The sequence below is a fragment of the Rhodnius prolixus genome, unplaced genomic scaffold (assembly GCF_049639745.1).
Source record: "Rhodnius prolixus isolate KJV_2025 unplaced genomic scaffold, Rpr scaffold_6, whole genome shotgun sequence".
Classification (NCBI taxonomy): Eukaryota; Metazoa; Arthropoda; class Insecta; order Hemiptera; family Reduviidae; genus Rhodnius; species Rhodnius prolixus.
The window spans coordinates 24,403,341-24,423,480 of NW_027411634.1; the positions used below are offsets into that span (position 1 = coordinate 24,403,341).

Consider the following 20,140-nt stretch of genomic DNA (forward strand, 5'->3'; position numbering starts at 1 on the left):
AGGCTATCATCTGCCAGGCCCATGCGATGCATGTGTTTTCTGAGCCTGCAGTGGCCAGTTAATAGTTCTACAATCATCCTTATAGCCCCACGGCCTTGACGGATTAATTCTGCAGTCAGCCTCGGCCAATAGACTTTAATAAACTCCTTCGTCTGTCTCTGCCCAGTGATGGTAAGCCACCACTCCTGAGACCTACTCTGCGCCCATGAGTTAATGGTCTCAGCCTTAACACACTTCGGGGGCTCCGGGCTAACGAAATGTCCCGCAGAGCCTTTCCGGGCCAATAAATCTGCCGCTTCGTTTCCCTTATGTCCTGAATGACCAGGTACCCAGACCAGAAAGACCTTATTTTGGTCACTAATTTCCTTCAGGGCACCCAGACAGTCCCAAACCAGCCTTGAATTGACCTGGTAGGGACTAATTGCCCGTAGAGCAGCCTGACTGTTCGAGAAAATTACGACCTTGGAATTAATAATTCCTCGCCCTTTAATCTCGGTAGCACGCATGACGCATGCTTATCGTATCCCTGACCGGTCTACGGACATTCATCTATCACCAGCGATATCATGAAAAATATTCTGCTTTATAATAAATTAATTCTGTAGAAACCATCCCAATTTAGCTGAATATTATTGGGTTGCGCACTTTTAACAACAGATTTACCTGGATTGGCGACAAATCCATAAATACAATTAATTTCATGTAGCAAAAAAATCTGTTTTAAATTTTTTTAAATATAGTTTGTATTTACTATATTGTAATAGTTCATTCAGACAGCGGTATTTATTAGAATGTGCCTACTTACTTTGCTACTATCTTATCACTCCAAGTCCCTTTCATTTTTTTATGGCCTCTAATAAGGCACCTACTTAATATTTAAAATTTTATGGTACAAAAAAGATATTTCAATAATAAACATTCACCTCCATCGCGATTTTCTCGCGCTTCCCAAGATGGTGGACCTCACAGTTTGGAAATCGCCGTAGATTAGAAAAGACGTGTTGGCCAATTGCGGAGAAAAAAAAAGAAGTGATGAATTTGAAAAATGTAGGGTCTACAGTAGGAGAGATAACCGGGATATTGTACTCTTTTGTAGGCCACAAATCTAGGGATGTTTTCTCAGATTGAAGTTGGTCATCACGCAAAATAAGATCTCATTTAGTTCTGAAGCAAATGATCTTAATGAATGTAAAGTCGCAATGTATATAAAGTCGAAAATATTTTTGATTAAGAAATATTTAAATTCTTTAAAAATAATTCCTTGCAATATTTACTTAATTGGTTCAAAAAGTTGTCCCAAATTCTTTAGTTGTTTCCTAAAAAAAAAAAAAAAAAAAACCTAATTTATTATTAAACAATTACCCATTTATGACATTTAATTTTTTTAAAGATAAAATATATTAACAGGAATGAGATCGTTGAACTTGAGTTAGAGGTGCCTGATGTAACCATGGTAACGCCTAGTGAAATGTCGAAAGTTCAAACGTACCTATCTAATGCTCCAATAAATCTCTTGTTAGTAATATAAAAAACAATAATTTTAAATGGAGTGTGAATTATTTTTTAGTTTAATTTTTCATTATTATGTTTTCCTCTCTTCACTAGATATTAACACTTTAGTAATAATGTTTTCATTGCGTTGTTTTAGTTTTATTCTAAACCGTTTCCAATTTTTAATTACTTTCAGTTTCATTTTAAACTTTAGTAGAACCATTTTTAATTAATAAGGGGTTAGTAGCCTCTTTCCCATGCAATTATTGCCTTTATAAACTTCAGAAATCTAAATGAAATTCAGTCTTATAGTTTTTAGTAAATGAAAGCATTTTGGGTCCTCAAAGCGTACAAGTAGATAGGTAATTGAATCTGTAAGGCTGGATTTATTATAGATTTTGAATCGTTTTAATAAAAGCTTAGTTTCCTAAATCTGGACGGTTTTGAATGATTATCCCATTTCTGGTGTCACAGATTTCTCATCAGTTTTCTATCCGACTTCTTGTTCATGAGATTCGAAAATGCTCACAAAGTTCATACAATAAATGTAAGTCAAATTCTTCACATGAATTTTATAAAATCATTCACTGAATATGGATGAATATTTGTTAGCAATAATTAACTAAATTGAAAAAAGTAGGGTGTGAGAAATCTGAGATATTGAGCCAGCTCTAATCTGAGGTAATGCTCTGAGGTTAGCTACTAATGCTTTCAAGATAAGCATTCTGAATGGTGAACAGCAGTTAATCAAACATTAATTAAATAAATATTATTGTCGTGTAATATGCAAATTCAATCGCACAAATTTATGCGAAAATATCTGCTATTAAAGTGATCAACAATTTGGACTAATTAAATTGCAAAATAATTTAGTTTGTTTTGTTCCTTATTTGTTGTTCCTTGTTAATTATTAGTCCACCTCATAATTTAAAAAAATTGTAGACAAAATTTCTGTTCAAGTTTATTTTTGGCTTTAAGGAAAAGATTATTTTTCAATTTACTTAATTTTTTATTTATGTAAAGAACTACCTGCTCCAGAAAAACGGCAACTTGCATTTGAAAGAATCTTTCCGTCTTTTTCATTCTTAAGTGATATTTGTTTTTCTAATTAAACCGTATTTTTCAACACTATATCTTGATTTCGAAAAATAATTAATATAATCCATCTTTAAGATCTTAGATTTTTATTATAATTATTATTATTAAATAGTAGTGGACTTGTGTACTCAATTAGCATATAGAATATAAAGAACTCTTATAATTAGAAGTCAAATTCTGTCAAATGCTGTTTATTCTGATGAATAAACTTATAATGATGATTGTAAATCGAAAACTGTTCAGAATAAGGAAAAACTCTGAGTGAAATTTCTCTTCTTCATTTGTAGTTAGTGTGGAAACTGTTGACTCTTGCCCAATTCTTAAATTGCTAGTTTCAATCTGTCCTTTATTTGCATTTGTTTCCAAATAAAAATAAAGAAAAAATTTGCATTATACGAGGGTCGTTTGAAAAGATCGTGCAAAGTCAGAGAGATAGCACTACAGGCGCGTATCGAGGTTATGTTTAGTTAGTAGCATCTCTTGGAAGAACACACACCAAGTTTCAGCCAGATCGGTCTATTTCTTTGTGTTTGGCATTCGTTTGAATCGAGGAAGTCGAGTGATTTTCAAAAAATGGACGAAAAAGAATTTCGTGCGTTGATTAAACACTACTTTATGAAAGGCAAAACGCCTCAGGAGACTAAAGAGAAGCTTGATAAACATTATGGTGACACTGCACCTTCGATTAGAACAGTTTATAAGTGGTTTCAAAATTTTCGGAGTGGCCATATGGGCACAAGTGACGCTGAACGTTCTGGACGCCCTGTTGAGGTTACTACTCCAGAAATCATTGATAAAATCCATGATATGGTGGTGGATGACAGAAGAGTGAAGGTGCGTGAGATTGCTAGTGCTGTGGGCAACTCGAATGAACGGGTACATAATATTTTGCATCAACATTTGGACATGACAAAGCTATCCGCAAGATGGGTGCCGCGATTGCTCACGCTTGACCAAAAACGAAATCGTGTGAAGTGTTGCAAGGACGGTTTGCAGCTGTTCCAGAAGAATCCGCAGGACTTTAAGCGTCGTTTCGTCACTGTGGATGAAACATGGATACATCACTACACTCCTGAGACCAAAGAACAATCTAAACAATGGGTTACCAAGGGGGAATCTGCGCCAAAAAAGGCGAAGACCGTTCCTTCGGCCGGAAAGATTATGGCGACTGTCTTTTGGGATTCGCAAGGAATAATCCTCATCGACTATCTGGAAAAGGGTAAAACTATTACAGGTGCATATTATTCATCGTTATTGGACCGTTTGAAAACCGAGCTGCAAGAAAAACGCCCACGATTGGCCCACAAAAAAGTCCTTTTCCATCACGACAACGCACCAGCTCACACCTCAGCAGTTGTGGTCGCAAAATTAATGGAAATAGGGTTCCAACTCGTTTCACATCCCCCCTATTCTCCAGACTTGGCTCCCTCGGACTACTATTTGTTCCCCAATATGAAGAAATGGCTGGCGGGAAAAAGATTTTATTCAAACGAGGAGGTGATTGCAGAAACGAATGGCTATTTTTCAGACTTGGACAAATCCTATTATTCGGAAGGGATCAACAAACTAGAGCAGCGTTGGACGAAGTGTATAAGCCTAAAAGGAGACTATGTTGAAAAATAAAAAAGGTTTACCCCAAAAAATTAAGTAGTTTTTATTTTTGCACGGACTTTTCAAACGACCCTCGTATTACATTGTTTTCTTTAAAATAAATTATAAAAGTATGTATATCTTAAGGTTAGTTTGTTTTTTTTAAGTGTTAGGAACCGATTATAGGCGAGGTTAGCAGTTCAGCCTGTCTCTTCTCTGTCAAGTCCTCAAGATTATCTTGAGAGCGCTAACAGATTCCTCCATTTATAGATTTAACGTCATGATAACTGAACGTGACTTAGATGTATTTAATGCTTGTGAATTGTACAGTGATTGTGTACAGTTGTAAGTTAGAATGAGTGATTTCAGCGAAGGAGAAGTCTCTATCTGAAATTTTGTATTTCCTCTAATGAATTTTTAAATGCTTTATCTGGATTCATTAGATCTTTTAGCGCTACAAGAATTCCATATGCTGACAATTCTTTTGGAAACTTGGCCCTATTTCTATCTCTACTGCATTTGGTGAGAACTTGGTTAATATTCCATCCAATCTGTTCATCGTACTTTGGACTGAAATTACAGTTGAACCTGAGTCGTATTTATTGTTGTCTCTAACCAGTACCTCTACATAGCAAGGTTTGTTGGTGATACAAAACTGTATTTCAGTACAATTACCCTTATCTTCAATTTTTTCTTTTAAGATTATAAAACTCTAGCGAAGCGTCAAAACAGGGTTCACTCAAAGCTAAAAGATATTAGCATATCAAGATGAACGCATTTATTTTACTCTTTAGAATGGAATTTTCCTTGAAAAATGCTTATTTGTTTGTTGCCGTACAAATACTGGTGTAAAACTAAATAAAAAAACAACTCAATAAAAATCAATTCATGTATTCCTGCTATAATAGCTAGAATATAGTAAAAGTTACAATTTTATCAAATTCTAATAGAAAATACTTGAATCACTAATGGTGATTTTAGTGCAGTTTAATAGCCGATAGAGTGCAGGGTAATAAAGGTTTCTTTACTTGAATACCCACATGAGTTGCTAATATCGGGTTTATTGCCAAGTTATTATTTTTGTTTCTACTCTCATATGTGTGTATGTGTTTATATATTATTTGTAAATATTTAGATTATATTCAATATTAGTAAGTGTATTCAGTTATAGAGTCATCCGCACTATTGCAATAATTTATACCACAGTGCTTACTAGATGAAGATATGCACATTTGCACAGTCTAGCTTGTTATTAGGAAATCATGCACCATTACATAAAGTATCTTTCGAATTATAGAATTACTAAAAATCATTAGGAAAGTAGATGTCAAGTATGTGGTTGAAAAGTGACTTCAAGATAAGAATTATAGATTGGAAAATGTGTTCGTGGTAAATTCAGGGTTTGAATCGAATCGGACGAATATATTTCTAAGAGTTACAGCCCAAAATTAACTCGCTATTACCAGTTTAGAGACTTTATGGATTTAAATGAATTAAATCAACAATTTATACGTCTAAGAGTGAACTTTTTTTTTCGGTAACTTTGATTCCGCCAAGTGTCACCACCGCTCAATAAAATCTCCAAATTTGGAATTTTACTTACATATTTGATTCCAATTAATATTACACAGGTAATAAAGCTATTAAGAGACAATTTTGGAGAAGTCTTAACCCACCTTTCACCAAAACTGTATTATGAGCATTCTCTTGGGAAAATTGCATTTAAAAAAAAAATTTAGAGCTGCATGTATGCTTTGAACTCACATTGTTTAAGGAAAATCGTTTGAAGAAAATTCCAAAAAACAAGTGGAAAATCAGTAAAAAAAGTAATTCCTAATTTTTCAGGCGGGCTTTGCGTCCAATTACCAGATTAGTTATCGTGGACGGTGGCGGCTAGCCTAGAATTAGAATTAGAAAAGGGACGGGACGTATACCCCACGGCACCGGAGCTACAAGTGGCTTATTGTTCCTTCTTCTTTTAGGATCTAGTAGACGAAACTTCTCCACTAGTTCTTTTTGCGCTATCTCCTTTGGTATCATAGTTCCTAAGGTTTCATAGCGCAACCACTCGATCGAACAACAAGTGAGAGGCCATTTCCTCCTCTTCCCTGACAACGGTTCCGAGCTAATAAGCCTAACCTTGTACAGATGTTTCCTGAACCTACCGTGCCCCCGTGAATAGGTCTGTAATCAGAGTAATCTGATTTTTGCCAAAGCACAGAGTCTCTTTAGTTCTTTGTTTACACATTCAAGGCATCATTGTAAATTTGTAGATTGTTTTAGACGGGCGGTTCCACCAAAAAAGGGAAGGAACGCAGGCAATCCAAAATGCCCATTGTTCCCCGCCAACCCCTCATTTCATGAGAGATACCGGGACTTTAAAATAACAAATCCGGCTAAAGTTTGCCAGATGCCAATACAATAAACTAATAAAGTAGCAACAGGACACTAGGGAGCATGGTGACTCAATCTCCGGTAGAGAAACATTTACCCTCCCGAAGACGAGGAATCTAGTTTTAAAATGAACTGGACACACCTCTACCAAGTGCCGCACAAACTCATCGGACTCACCACAGCCGGCGCTTATTGGGCAACTGGGTAAGTCAGCCAAAGCATCATAGTCTGGTTGTGTTTGACCCCCAGGACACATCACCCAGTTCTTTTCATGTTCTGTCCAGATCCAACCTCAGCGAGCCTCACGAACTGCACCCTTGGAGATCTCCAGGACAGGCTCCGGGCCAATGAAAGGAGTGTTAGCCGAGTGTGTGCCGAGCTAGTTGTTCCAGGGCCTTTTTTACATTCCCAAACCAGGGAAGAGGTAGTTCTGAAGGAAGTAAGGATCTTCAGTGCAAGCGGCTAACCTATCAACTATTAAATAAAATCCAAAGCCTTTGCTGGGAATCGAACCCATTACCCACAATACATCTTAGTTTTGCAGGCCTTGCCTCTAACCGCTCGGCTATTGTGGCGCCTAATTAAGTCAGTAAAGTGGCCCTTCCGATAGGCTGATTTCATTTAAAATCTTATTTCCGGTTCTCGATGGGAGCAACTATTCGAAATATTAAATTTGTACTCGCTGTGAGTTTCCCATTTTTGAGTCTGTAATGCTCGCACTTATGTAGATTTTGGATGAGAATTCAAAATCTAAGACCTACGCGATAGTAACAGCTTCAATCCTTCAGAATGTTTAACTTCAGTCATTTCCTAGAACCAACTATAATGAGTTTTCTTTTACGAAAAACTTTTAGAGATCAATTTGTATTCGATTTTTCAAAGACCGTTTTGTCGCACGTACTCAGATTGAAGAGGTTACCCAGAGATGACGCTCTAACATTTCACTATCTATGGATTCTCGTCATCAGAGAGGAAATCGCAAGGCCTCTTCTTTTAAAATGTCTAGAAGTTGCATTTGAAAAAGTTTTGCAGTATCAATGGACGATGATGAGGTGGAATTTTCTGTTACGGGTTTCAGCAACTTGTATGACGAAAGTAATGTTTTGAGTCATTTTAAATGGTTTGATTGGTGATGTAGAAATGGAGAGCGTTTAACTATAGAGCGAAGAATTTTAGACTGCAAGGACTGGATTCGTTGGAGGTTTTTGCGTTTGATTGAACCGCTAAGTAAGACGAAATAGGCCCCGACGGTTTCAATAATCTTTCATAAATAAGTCTTTTGTTGCCCAGAGTGAGTTTTGATCTGTTGTCGGAAGCTTCAGTTGGGTTCTGTTCTCTTAAGTGGAGTATGAGTATCTATTCCAAGTAAGTTAAAAGATTTTGGGAGAAAATTATTATTTACAAGAATTTGTTAAGCGGTAAATTGTTGAGGTATCACACAGTAAGTTCACAATAGAGGTATCACCAACGAGAAGAGAGTGAAAATTCACAAGGAATGGTTATGTGTTGCGGGTCATGCCAATAGGGCGGCGCCGGGTCGTTGTTTCCCCCACTACAGCGCCAGTATTACAAACGGTGGCTCAATGTGTATGAAACGAGAGAGGGCATGGTTTTGTATGTGTCTATAGTTGGGAGAATACCAAAAGAGAAGAGAGAATGCGCCGGTTTGCCGCCAACTGCCCCAACAAACACAGTCACGCTCATTCTCCCGCTCTTTCACTGAACCCGCGCGCGCCTTCAAACTCATTCTAAAAAGATCGATCTCATGAATGAAGCTATGACGTCACCAAGCACTCCAGCTTCATTCACAACTCTGGGGGCGCCACGCACGCACATACACTCTAGTCGTTTCTTGGTCTGCACATTGGGCTAGGAGCAAAAGCCAACACCCTCTTATTTTGTCAATTCAAACAGTCCAGTGTTAACATTATAAATATAGAAAAGTGTTGCTCATCCTCGGTATTTACATAGTCTTATTTTGTTCTGTCTTAACAGTAAATAATTTGTCCCTAATTCAAAGTTTCGTTTCAATCACCCTTATGTTTTAATTTTCCACGGGGGGAAATTTATGGCATCATTGTTTATACAGTCTCAAGTGGATATCATCCTGGATTTCTGGATTGGATGAAGAGTGGGGGATCCTGTTAGAAGAACTTGAAGAAGAAGAACCAAGAAAGAAGATCCAGAAGAGCAGTGAATCCATATTTCTTTGAACTATCTCACTGAGTGGCAAGTTCTTTTACAATTCAAAATAATCTTCTTCCATTTTGTTTACCAAAAAAAAAAAACACAATAAATCACAATACTGTGACGTCATAGATAATCTGTGTGTGATTGTGTCTGTCTGTATCAATATAATAATTAAAGAAAATATTTTTATAAACAACATCGTCTATGCCAGATTTAGATTCTGTGTTTTGTGATTCAATGGAGGAAGGCGACATACTGCTCTTCTTGACAAATCAATGTTGTACGTTAGTTTTCTGTCGCAGTGAAACTAACCTGCCTGAATCGCCTACATCTCCTCTGACAAGTTAGTTTTATCATCAATTTTTTTTTTTAATTCAATTAAATATTTTTGAAAAAATTATTTATATTTTCTTTCTTTTTAATTCAAAATTTGATTGACTTTGTTTTTATCTACGTCTATCTTTTATCTTCTTGTACCATTTGCTCAATATTTTTTTTAAATTTAAAATATCTTTGTCTATTGTAGAGAATGTCCGAATTCTTTTCTCATTATTTTTATGAATTCTATGAAGTAACATTTTTTAATTGCATTATTTTAATCTATTTTCTTTTAATACAGGAAATTGATATCAGGCAGGTAGTTTTGGTGTGTTTCCGGTTTGTTTGCTTATTTCTCTTATTTTTATATATTTTTTTTGTTTTTTGTTTTGAAGTTCGTGTAATACCAACTGTAATTTGATTTATTATTATTACTGTTATTTGAACACCACTACTAAAAAGTTCACCGAACTTAGCAATAACCTTCGACAAAACGTTTTCCATTGATTTCACCCAGCTGATTTATCTTGTATTTATTTTGCTCGATCAACAAGTTGCCATTAAGACTCTTTTCTCTCTTTTTTTTAAAATGTATTTGTTGTATTATTATTTTTAATTCATAAATAAGTTTCTTTTTTTTTAATTTAATACTATGTTTAATTATTTACATTTTAAATGTTGCATTCTATAGAAACATTGCACAAAGCATGCTTTTTCTTGTATTATTCTTTCAGAAATATTGCAATGTAGTCAGAACTTTTGGTCTATCACTTTTGTAAGCAAAGTGTTGCACATTCAGTGTTTTCTGTATGCTTGAATATATATATATATTTTTTTTTGAAAATAAATACTTAATAAAATTGTATTATAAATACCTATATGTACATACCTTTAATTTAAAGTTCACAAAAGAATAAAAAGCACAATTTAAAACAAAAAAAAAATTAAGTGAAATACTGAAAAGTGAAAATGAAATTACATTTCCCAAGCCTTATGACCTTTGACCTGAGGTTTCTCTGAAGGTCAAGGATGCGACACACCCATTTGTTTGCACCGGTTACCGGCGCTGCAAATGGATTATTCATTTTCAAAGCTTTCCATTCCCTAGATCTAATTTAAATACTTATACGATTTACTTTTACCACAGTTTATGTTATTAAATTTTCTTGAAACTTTATTATTTGTATGTTTATAAATGTTCTTTGAAGTGAAGTATTACTGCTGAAGGTAAAGATGACCTCATAGCTCCTCCTGAACCCCATTGGATTCTCTGAAAAAAAAAAAAATAATAATAAAATCAAATTGATAGGCCTACCACCGCCGACTGGTTCAATTTTAAAAATCACCTTTGATAACATCATCGGAAAGTTCACATAAGAACAAAAAAACAAAACCTTCTTTAAAAGTTGTAAGCCTTCCTAGTGGTTTCAAATTGGATTTGAGATAATTAAGGAACGGATTTTTATGTATTTAAAAATGCCAAATATTTAACTAAAATATGCATTTATTTTCGTCAATTATGTGGAAAATATGTGATTTTCTTAAAATATTTTCTGGAATATTTAAGTAAAATGGACATTTTTTTTTATGAAAATGGAATTTTTTTTTGGGGGGGGGGGCAAGTTATAATTATTTATACAAGAAAAGAACATTTTTACAATTTATAATAATTTATTAGGAACAAAATAATTTGTTTTTACAAGTTATAATGATTTATACAACAAAGAACATTTTTACTATTTATAAAAAGATGTGTTAAATTTTCAATTTTGAAAACTTCACTCTTCGAAATTGTTTGCAACCACATGAAATTTCAAATGTTGGAACGTAAAGTGACGACGATCTGGGCGTAAGATGGACTTGTAACGACTAAAAGATCGTTCAACATCTACAGATGTTATAGGTGCCTTGCTGAAAGAAGTTATCTCGTTGGTTGTAAAGGGTACACGATGTTCTGAGGTGATTTCTGTTCCACTGATAATATCAGAAATCTGGCAGATGGTCTCCCACCCTTTGTTCTTGCTCAGTACTTCTACCAGTTTTGATCTGATCAGATCTCCCTTACTCCCAGGTATTCCTTCCACCTTTTCGATGACTTTTTTTTAACGTTGGACACGTTTTCTGTCAGTCGAACATTTTGGGACTCATGTTGGGTAATGGCTTGTGCAAGAAATACGCAATTGTCAGAAATGAATGCAAGGTAGTTCCTTAAATTAGGTTTCTCGAATAAAGACTTGGCTGTATTTATCGCTACTGCTTCGTCTTCGAGATGTGAAAGGACATTCTTGATTTTATTGTAGTTTTCATAGTAATACTGAGCTGCTTCCAGCCAAGTACCCCATCTTGTCAATATTGGTTCTGGTGGAAGGCACAAGTCTGGATAGAGATCTTTTAGCATTTTAATGCGACTTGGTGCTTTTAAGATCACTTTTTTAACCACTGTGATTCACAGCCCTACAGTCTGTGGTTCACAGTTCCTGTCAACCACCTCCCAATTATGAAAATATGCCCAAAATGAAAAATACGTACATATTTTGATTAAATATGTAGAAATATTTATTTATTTTAATCAAATATGTATAAACATGCGATAACATCCAAATATGTGGAAATATGTGAAATAAAAGTAGGGTCAAACGGCTTAAAAAGTGTCAGTATGAATACTTCTAGTTGAAAAACGTCTGTAAATTGCCTAGAAAAAAATATGTAAATACATACGAATCCGTTCCCTAGAGATAATCAAAATCCAATATAATGCAGGTTTTTAGTTCAATCCAATATCCAAAGTGGCACTTTAATTGAGATATATTAAATTTCCTACAAATATAACAGTCCTACATCTATCTATTGTGTACATAAAGTTAATTAAACAAATTGTTGACATCATTTTCGAAACCAATCACTTGTAAAATCTCTTCATAAGTGGCACTTCTGGTTGGGCCGATTTTCCGCAAATTAGGAATTTCAATTAAATATTTGCTAAATTGTGAAACGGACATTTCTAAATACATTTCACTGTAATGGACTATAGAATAAGCCTCCCTAAATGTTGAAAATACTAATCAGTATTTTTTTTTTTTTTTTATGATTTAAGGCGCGTCAACATCTCAGGTTATTGGCGCCCAGAGCTTTTTTTCAGTGCACTGCCGGCCTCCAGACAGTGTTACAGACAACACTGTACAGACAGTGAGCTGTAAGAAGCTCTTAGGAAGAGAAAATCTAAGGGTCAGCAGCTGGATTCGAACCCGGGACCTCCGCGTGGGAGTCCATTTCGCTAACCGCATAGCTAATCCCCTTCCCTAGTATGAAAAATATCTTAGAAGCGGAAATATATAACCTATTTCCTGTGAATGCTGGCTATAGAAGTTCTACTTTCTTACAGCACTAATTTACTTTACTCAACTAATCTTCTTCTAAATTGGGATTTAGAAGACCTCTTTTTTTCAAAATTTAACTTGCAACAGTAAAGCTAAGGAAAGCAATATGGGATATTGAACTCAAAAATCAGCCCAATTGGTATCGTGGCTTGACTAGGTTCAAAACCCTAAGGTTTTCTCTTCTTACGAACCTCAATAGGTGATGAACACTACTAGAGAACTCTGTTTCGAAGCTGACAGTGCAGTATGGGCGCCAACCATCTCAGAAGTCAACGCGCCTCAAATTAAAAATAATAATAATAATAATAATAAGGTTATATTGGTACACTTAAATCAATTTTCCTGGCTAAAAGCATGAAAATTTGTTTGAAAAAATTTGTTCCCTAAATAAATGTGTTTTTGGGATGCAGATGTTATTCTCGTAAATATTGTGATTAGAAACGATGAAGACTATGGCCCTGTACTCATTAAATTATAGATGTTCATCGACTTAGATCCCACGAGAGACTAAAATCTATTTAAAATCAATTTTTCTTGAAATTTTATCAAATAAAAGTGGTGAATTCTGGTGAGTGGCGAATGCATTCAGTTTTTAAGAAATAATTTATACATAAATATAAAATAAATAAATAAATCTTGACCTAAAGTTGTAACGAGAAAATGCCGTGCAAGATTTCCCTCCTTCTCTTAGATACTTTATTTGTTTAGTTGATTATAATATTTATAATTACAACCATAAAGTTGTTTCTTTTAATAGTTTATATTGCGTGTATTTAATATAAAATTTGTGTAAAATGGAGTCACGCAAGACTATTTATAGAATTTACTAGAAAGATTTTTTATTTGCGGTTGTCTTTTTTACACGTTCTTGGAATTAATGAGAAACGGAGTATTTCGATGGAATCAAATTTTCGATTCCGGAAAGATCTGTTTTGGGGGGGTCCTCTGTTCTGTTTGTGAACTCGGGCTGAAAAACCAAAAATTACTCAGGAAGGAAACGAAATTACACGAGGCTGTATATTCTTTTGAGTACTTCTACGACCTCTGAGAAATACTGTACGGAGAAAATCCTTCAGCTGGTAGTGTCACCTTAATGCATTTTGTTTTTTCCTCGAGTTTCTACTCGAGAACTGCTCCAACGGTTTCATTTAAGACTGCGCACGACTAGAACAATGTTTATTTGACCATTCACTACGTTCTACATCAAATAGAATAAACCTCACTGAAGGCAGTTCCTGGTTTTCTTAATGGATTGTTAGTTCATCAAGGTCTCTTTTGTTCTATGATAAAAGTTATCCATCTGGATGTTGAAAATGTTATACATCTATAATGAAAGTTTTGATTGAATCCCACAAGAGTTGGTCAGAGAGCCTCCTACACCACCGTAACCTAGATGGCCTATTGTGGTAACCGCGAATTTAGGGATTCCTCACCAGTTCTATCTGTGAGGAATTTCGTTTCCTTCCTGAGTAATTTTTGGTTTTTCAGCCCGAGTTCACAAACAGAACAGAGGACCCCCCCAAAGTATACTTGAGAGTCTGGTAAGAGGCTCCTGGTCAAACTGTAAAGGGATTTACCTTTTCTGTAGTGCTGATCTCTAATTGAAAGCAGGCCTTCATACTGACAAAGAACATGCAAAGCTATTTCCTCTTCTTCTTTCTGGCAGAACCTCCTCCGGATATTGCTGGCCCATGCTATACTTACGTTTGTTCAAATAACAATTGTCAATAAAAAGACCTGTAATCAATCTAATCTATTTCGCAGCAATAATGCCTCAGTCAATTGGTACTCATTAACATTTTTTTGATGGGCCAATCTTTCCAGCATCTCATTGGCTCCAGTAACCCAAATGGCCGTCCAGCCGAAGAAAAAGTACTCATTCTAGCTTCCAATTCTTGTCAACATTTCTAAACATTCCCACAGCAGTTTCATAGGGCTTAATAAGCTAAGTCTTCTGTGTCGGGAATCCGAAAATATGGCAACCCTGGACTTAATAATTCCAGTCGTATGATTTCGGCAGTACAAAGCTATATTTTACGACTAGATCTAGTAGCTGTTAGGTAGATAGATTCTAGCAGGGTGGCCTTGAAGACCAACGCCACCGCGACCCAATAAATCTATTGTGGCTCCCACTACTCTAGAGCACTCCCCTGACTTGTCCTTTTAATCCGACTCGTAATGCTGGAGACCGTCTCTCAGACCTTGGTTTTCCCTCCCCAAGAAGAAACATCCTTAGCCAGGACAAGCCCCTCGCACTGACACAACAGATGCAGTGCCGTTTCCTCCACCTCCTGACAGAACCTACAAATTGCTATCATCTGCCAGGCCCATACTATGCATGTGCTTCCTGAGCCTGTATTGGCCAGTTATTAGGCCTACAATTATCCTAAATAACCACACGGCTTTGACGGATTAAATCTGCAGTTAGCTTTGGTGAGTGGCCAACTACCACTCATGAGACCTCCTCTGAACACATAATTTAATGGCCGCACTCTTAAGGCACTTGGAAACCCCAAAATAGGACTCCGGGCCGACGAAGTCTACCGCAGCGCCTTTACGGGTCAGCTAGCAGCCAGTTAGTGAATTACACTCTGGTTTAGCCTCTTTGTCTTAGATATGAACAGTAAAAGGTTTGCCGCAGTTGTACGTAGGAGTTGTCCTGTCAAAAGAAAGACACAAAACCGGTACGCCTCCAGCTCCTCGCCCAATGAATATTAAGAAAACTTTTGTGGCCATTATCTAAAATTTCTAGTCAAATTAAAAATTTTCCGTAAAGTTAAATTTCTATTTACCAAATTTCAGTCAAAATCTTTGTATGAGAAGAAGCAATGGTAATCTAAGAGCATACCAAGCAGGAGATTTCTATCATTTTACGTTTTTGGAACATTTTTCTCTCTTAAAACACACAAATTTGCTGAAAACTTATCTGATTCACCACATCTCACAATGTTTAACAAGTTTGCAGTATCTTAGAAATAATTGCTGCAACTTAGAAAAGAGAAAATAAAGTTGTATTCCTTTATAAGGAGGCAAAAACAGATGAAATAATGAACGGGTTTTGTTGATGTAGGAAATTATGGAGGAATAATAGATTCTGAGAGGCAGTGGGATATTTAATATCACGCCCACAGCTTCAGTCCCTACCTTGCACACTTGACGCGTGCCATCTATTTGGTTCATTCCTGGGTCTAAAGTGGAGGTATATATTTGGTTTTAGTTAAGTGGCGCAAACCCTCTTCACCACTGCCATATAAATCTTGTAACAACAGAGTTTATGTTATGTCCGTTGTGGCCTTGACACTGATTTCTCCAGGCCTATCCACCCTATGACCTCGAACTTGACTCGTGCTGCTCACTGAACCACCTACATACATATTCTTGCGCTGCCTAGCGACAACTATGTTGGCGTCAACCTCACACCACCCAACCTAGCGGCCTACTTAACTTCTCCCCTCCATCACGAACACTCTACTTTTTCCATGTACACCATACAATGGAAGAAAAACTGAAGAATGAAATTCACCAAGGATGGAGGAGTTATACAGAGAGAGACAAGGAAGAGGATAGTGTCATGGTGCCATCTAGTCTGGACCCAGTGGGTCCTACAGTCCCATTAACAATAAAGACATTAACATCACTGCCAATATTTCCCTCATCCCTCATTACACTACATCATCACTCACTCTTTGCTTACACATCTTTTTTTTGGTGTACCTCAATTGTGCAACCTTACACACAAAAAATATGACACATTTTTCACAAACTATAATTTCGATCATTATTAGACCCAACTTTTATTTTCTACAATGAATTTTTTACTTAATTTTAAGTTATCTTCAGAATTATGTAGACTTCCTGGATATTTAGTATTTATAAAAACAAAGTTAGGTACTAGGGAGCAGAGCTGTTATTTGGCGAGATCTGTAAAGCTAAGCTGAATTGTTGGTTAATAGGTTCGACTCCCGATCTTTGCCTTGGATTTTAGCTATGTTTGCCAGTCCTTATAGAACCTCCTTCACGATTCCTCCTTATTCTTCCAAAAACTATAACATGATAGACGTTTCGAATCTCTTCAACCTTGAAAACAGTTCCTAAGAAACTCTGATAACACACTATTGACTATAAATTTAACGTTTTAATATTTAGTAATTGTTATATTTAGTTCTATAGTTACTGAATCTATGTTGACGTGCCTATTAATTGAGAACTCTAATGCTTGAAAGGGAGAACTCTCAACTCAACTTAATTATGTTTACAAAATCATCGTCGAATTGGAGTCGAAATTGATGATTTGTATAAAGAATCAATTTCTTAAAGTATTTAACAATATTAAGACAATTAGCCGATCTAAATGGCATATTAAAATTAGCCCTCATAATCGTAAAAGCTACAGTTTTGATTGGTCTATATACTTATATTTCCTTATTCCTTTCTCTTACTCAAATCGTGAGAGAAGGTATTGCGATTTCGCTAATTTTAGATAACGGAAATATCCGTTTAAAGGTCCTCTAAAGCCGGAAAAAAAGGTTTTTAAATTGGTAAAAACAGCAAAGAATCGGAGTAAGTTCAAATTGGAAATTTCTTATTAAAACTGCCACCTGAATCCGGTAATATGTTTTTTGGACAATATCAGGACAACCAAAAGTGCCACTTTTTACGAAATTTTCTGAAAACCGTTTTTTTTTTTTTTACCGGTTTTTAAGGTAAAATGCATCTTAAGTAAAGTAAAGTAATGCCTACTTTTTTCAGGCGGGCTTTACGTCCAACTACGAACTAAATGCATCTTAAGTCAGTTCGGGAACGTTTTGAGCCCAATTTCCCTTTAAAGGGTCATGGAAAAGTAAATAAAACGACTTCATATCCTGTAGAATCTTTAAAGAAATCTCTTGTGCGGAAGTACAATTCTACGAAACAAAATTTCCCAGTTTTTTTATTTTTTTTTAGGCAAAACAATAATTTTAAGGGAAATTTCATCACTTAAATTGCAATAAAAGAGATTCATGTAAGTGTTTCGTTCTAGATTTCGAACTTTTTTCTGCTTTTTTCTTGAATAAGTGGGGGGATAATCTGAATTCATTCATATTGTAGTGATAAGCTTGGCGCCCAGATTGTGGGAAATCATGCTTACAGGTAGTACTATAAATCTTAATGCCTGTTCATTAAAACTGACACTAGACATCCATTACTAATACACGTGGAAAAGGTTTATGAAAATATGAATCTTTTAGAATGAAGTGATTTTTTCGTTCAGTTTTTTGTGAATGAAGAGAATTGGGGAGAACTGAAAGTAGAAGATGGAGAGTAGGATAACAGACAACAAAATGAGCAAGGTTATAGGTTATTGAGGGTGGTGCTAGGCGGGTTCGTAGAATTGTGAGTGAACTAAGTCCAGGATGAAAGCAAGGAGGCTGTGTCTGTGCCTGTGTGTGACGCAGAGAGAGATTTTAGCGAGAGGGTGGCTGAGAATGGCTGAATGTTTGGGGTGGCACTGTGAATGGGGCACAAAACGCTCCTTCTTCTAGCGCACTTAACGTTTAGTTCATCCCTACTTTTCGCGCTCATTCAGAAAGTATAACCCGGGCTATATTAGGGGGATAGACAAAAAGAGAAAGAGAATGGAGAGAATGTAGCGTCCAGATCTGGGAAACACGTGACGACCTTGACACTAGGGGGTGGCTCTTATTGATCACCAACTTTCATCGTTGCCGCTGAAAGAGGGCGTTGATAAAACCGGCCGCCTCCGAAGGGACAACGAGATATGTATTGTACAGACATGTATATGAACGCCAGGTGATACTGTTCAATGAATGACGTCACCCTCCAAATTAATTTGATTATTCAAAATGAGTTGAAAATAGTTTCTAAATTTAAAAATTTTGTTTTCAACTTCAAATTCTAAAACATAATTTGATTTTAATTAATATTTAAATTATTAAAAGTCGCATACTCAAAATAACGCTTTAGGCGAGAACCTACAGTCAGGAAGCCCTAAACAATTTTGTTGTTCAATAAATAATAAATAATTCAGTTTTATTTTTACTTTTTGATATCGGATCGGCTTTCACCATCCAGCAGCGACATTATGATTTATTGCCCGCAGGTTTATCGGTTCGGTTGACGTAGCAGAGTTCTTGTCTATCCGTCCTCATATCTTTGATTACGGAGTTGTACGAAATGTGGCTATTAAATAACGAGGCTATTGCTGCAAAACATTTTATTTTAAATTTATACATATTTAGTTATTATCACCTTCAATATACACCCCTCCCCTATCCCTACAACGCTCCATGCGAATTTACCATTGTTCGAAACAGTGCTGGAAGTCTTTTTTTATGAGCTCCTGCATGACGAGTGCCGCTTTTTCTTTCACAGCTTCAACGGGCTGAAATCGTGTTCCTTTTAATGCAGATTTGGGGAACAGATAAAAGTCACATGAGGCCAGGTCAGGCGAATAAGGTGGATGGCCTAAAACTGGGATGTTTGTACTTGGCTAGAAACGTCTTGACCAGACAAAGCAATATGAGCTGGCGCGTTATCTTGATGGAGAACCCATGACTTGTTCTTCCACAAATCGGGTCGTTTTTTTTCCTTACTCTTTCACGGAGTTGAGCAAACACCTCACCAGTAGTAATGTTGATTAATTATAATCGATATTTTCATCCGTTTTGGACATGGAAGGGTGACCTGGGCGGTCATCATCTCCGACGTTTTCTCGGTCATCTTGGAAACGCTTGGACCACTCACATTAATTAACATTCATCACCATAAACTTCTTTTAATAAAAGATAAGTTTCAGGAGCGGTTTTATCAAGTTTTGATGTGAAATTTCACGACAATTCGTTGCTCTACTACATGTGTAGTATCACGTTTTCGGCAAAACGAAACTAACACCTCTTACACAAATGACGGTTCCGGTCAGAATGATTTCTCTACAAACACGTGAGACGCTGAAATCGAAAGAGAAGGCTTTACGCTGCACAGCTGAACGGTCGTTAGGATTTGGCGTATGCATAGTTCTTCTGTAGCAGTATCAGTCTCGTTATTTAATAGCCACACCTTGTACATTCCTATGAAGTGTGTCAATGAAGAACCCAAGATAGCGTGCCTGGTTCGTTAAAAGGAAGGTGAATAGTTATTTAAGAAGACAGAAGGAGCGAAGCCTTCCGGAAAGTGAACATACAGGCCTTTTGGGGGAGTTCAGTTAATTAGTCCTGCTAATGAAGGGTTCGATTGGTCGCCAGTATCATTTCCTCTGCTCATGTATAAACTATTGTGGATAACAGTGTAAGAATCTCCGATGTACATTCTATGTATAGAACGTGGCTAAATATACTATTCCACATTACTCCTGCCTTCTCTATAGAACAGTTCAACTGTGCGTCTACTGGGCAGCTAGTAACTTTCCACGAGTAAGGAGCCCTAGGATTGGATAAGGCAAAATAGGAGACGATCAATACTGTGGACATAAACACATTTTCACCAGTCAAATTAATCTGAACTTCAAATTCATTCATAATTAATTCCTTAAAATCGAAAATAATTTGCAATTAGTGAAATTGTTTGAAACAATTGAAATGAACGGGCCCTACTCTTCATTCATAATTTATTAGAAATCCAGAAACGAAGGCGCCGTAAGAAAAGGGGTCGGAAAAGTTTAGAAGAGAAAGAGAGAGAGAGAATAT

At 36.2% G+C, this 20,140-nt stretch overlaps 1 protein-coding gene across 3 annotated transcripts in view; it reads left to right on the top strand.

Moving 5' to 3' along the window:
- LOC141461445 (uncharacterized) overlaps positions 1–20,140 on the top strand; it is a 244,966-nt gene that overhangs the window by 213,540 nt on the left and 11,286 nt on the right. Inside the window, exon 1 of one of the 3 annotated variants that reach the window (XM_074142581.1) lies at positions 8,242–9,106. The exons of the other annotated variants lie outside the window; for them this stretch is intronic. Coding sequence (XP_073998682.1) covers positions 8,968–9,106 — 139 coding nt within the window. The 5' untranslated portion in view covers positions 8,242–8,967. Of the gene's footprint in view, positions 1–8,241; positions 9,107–20,140 lie in introns of those variants that run through there. 3 annotated transcript variants of the gene reach the window in all.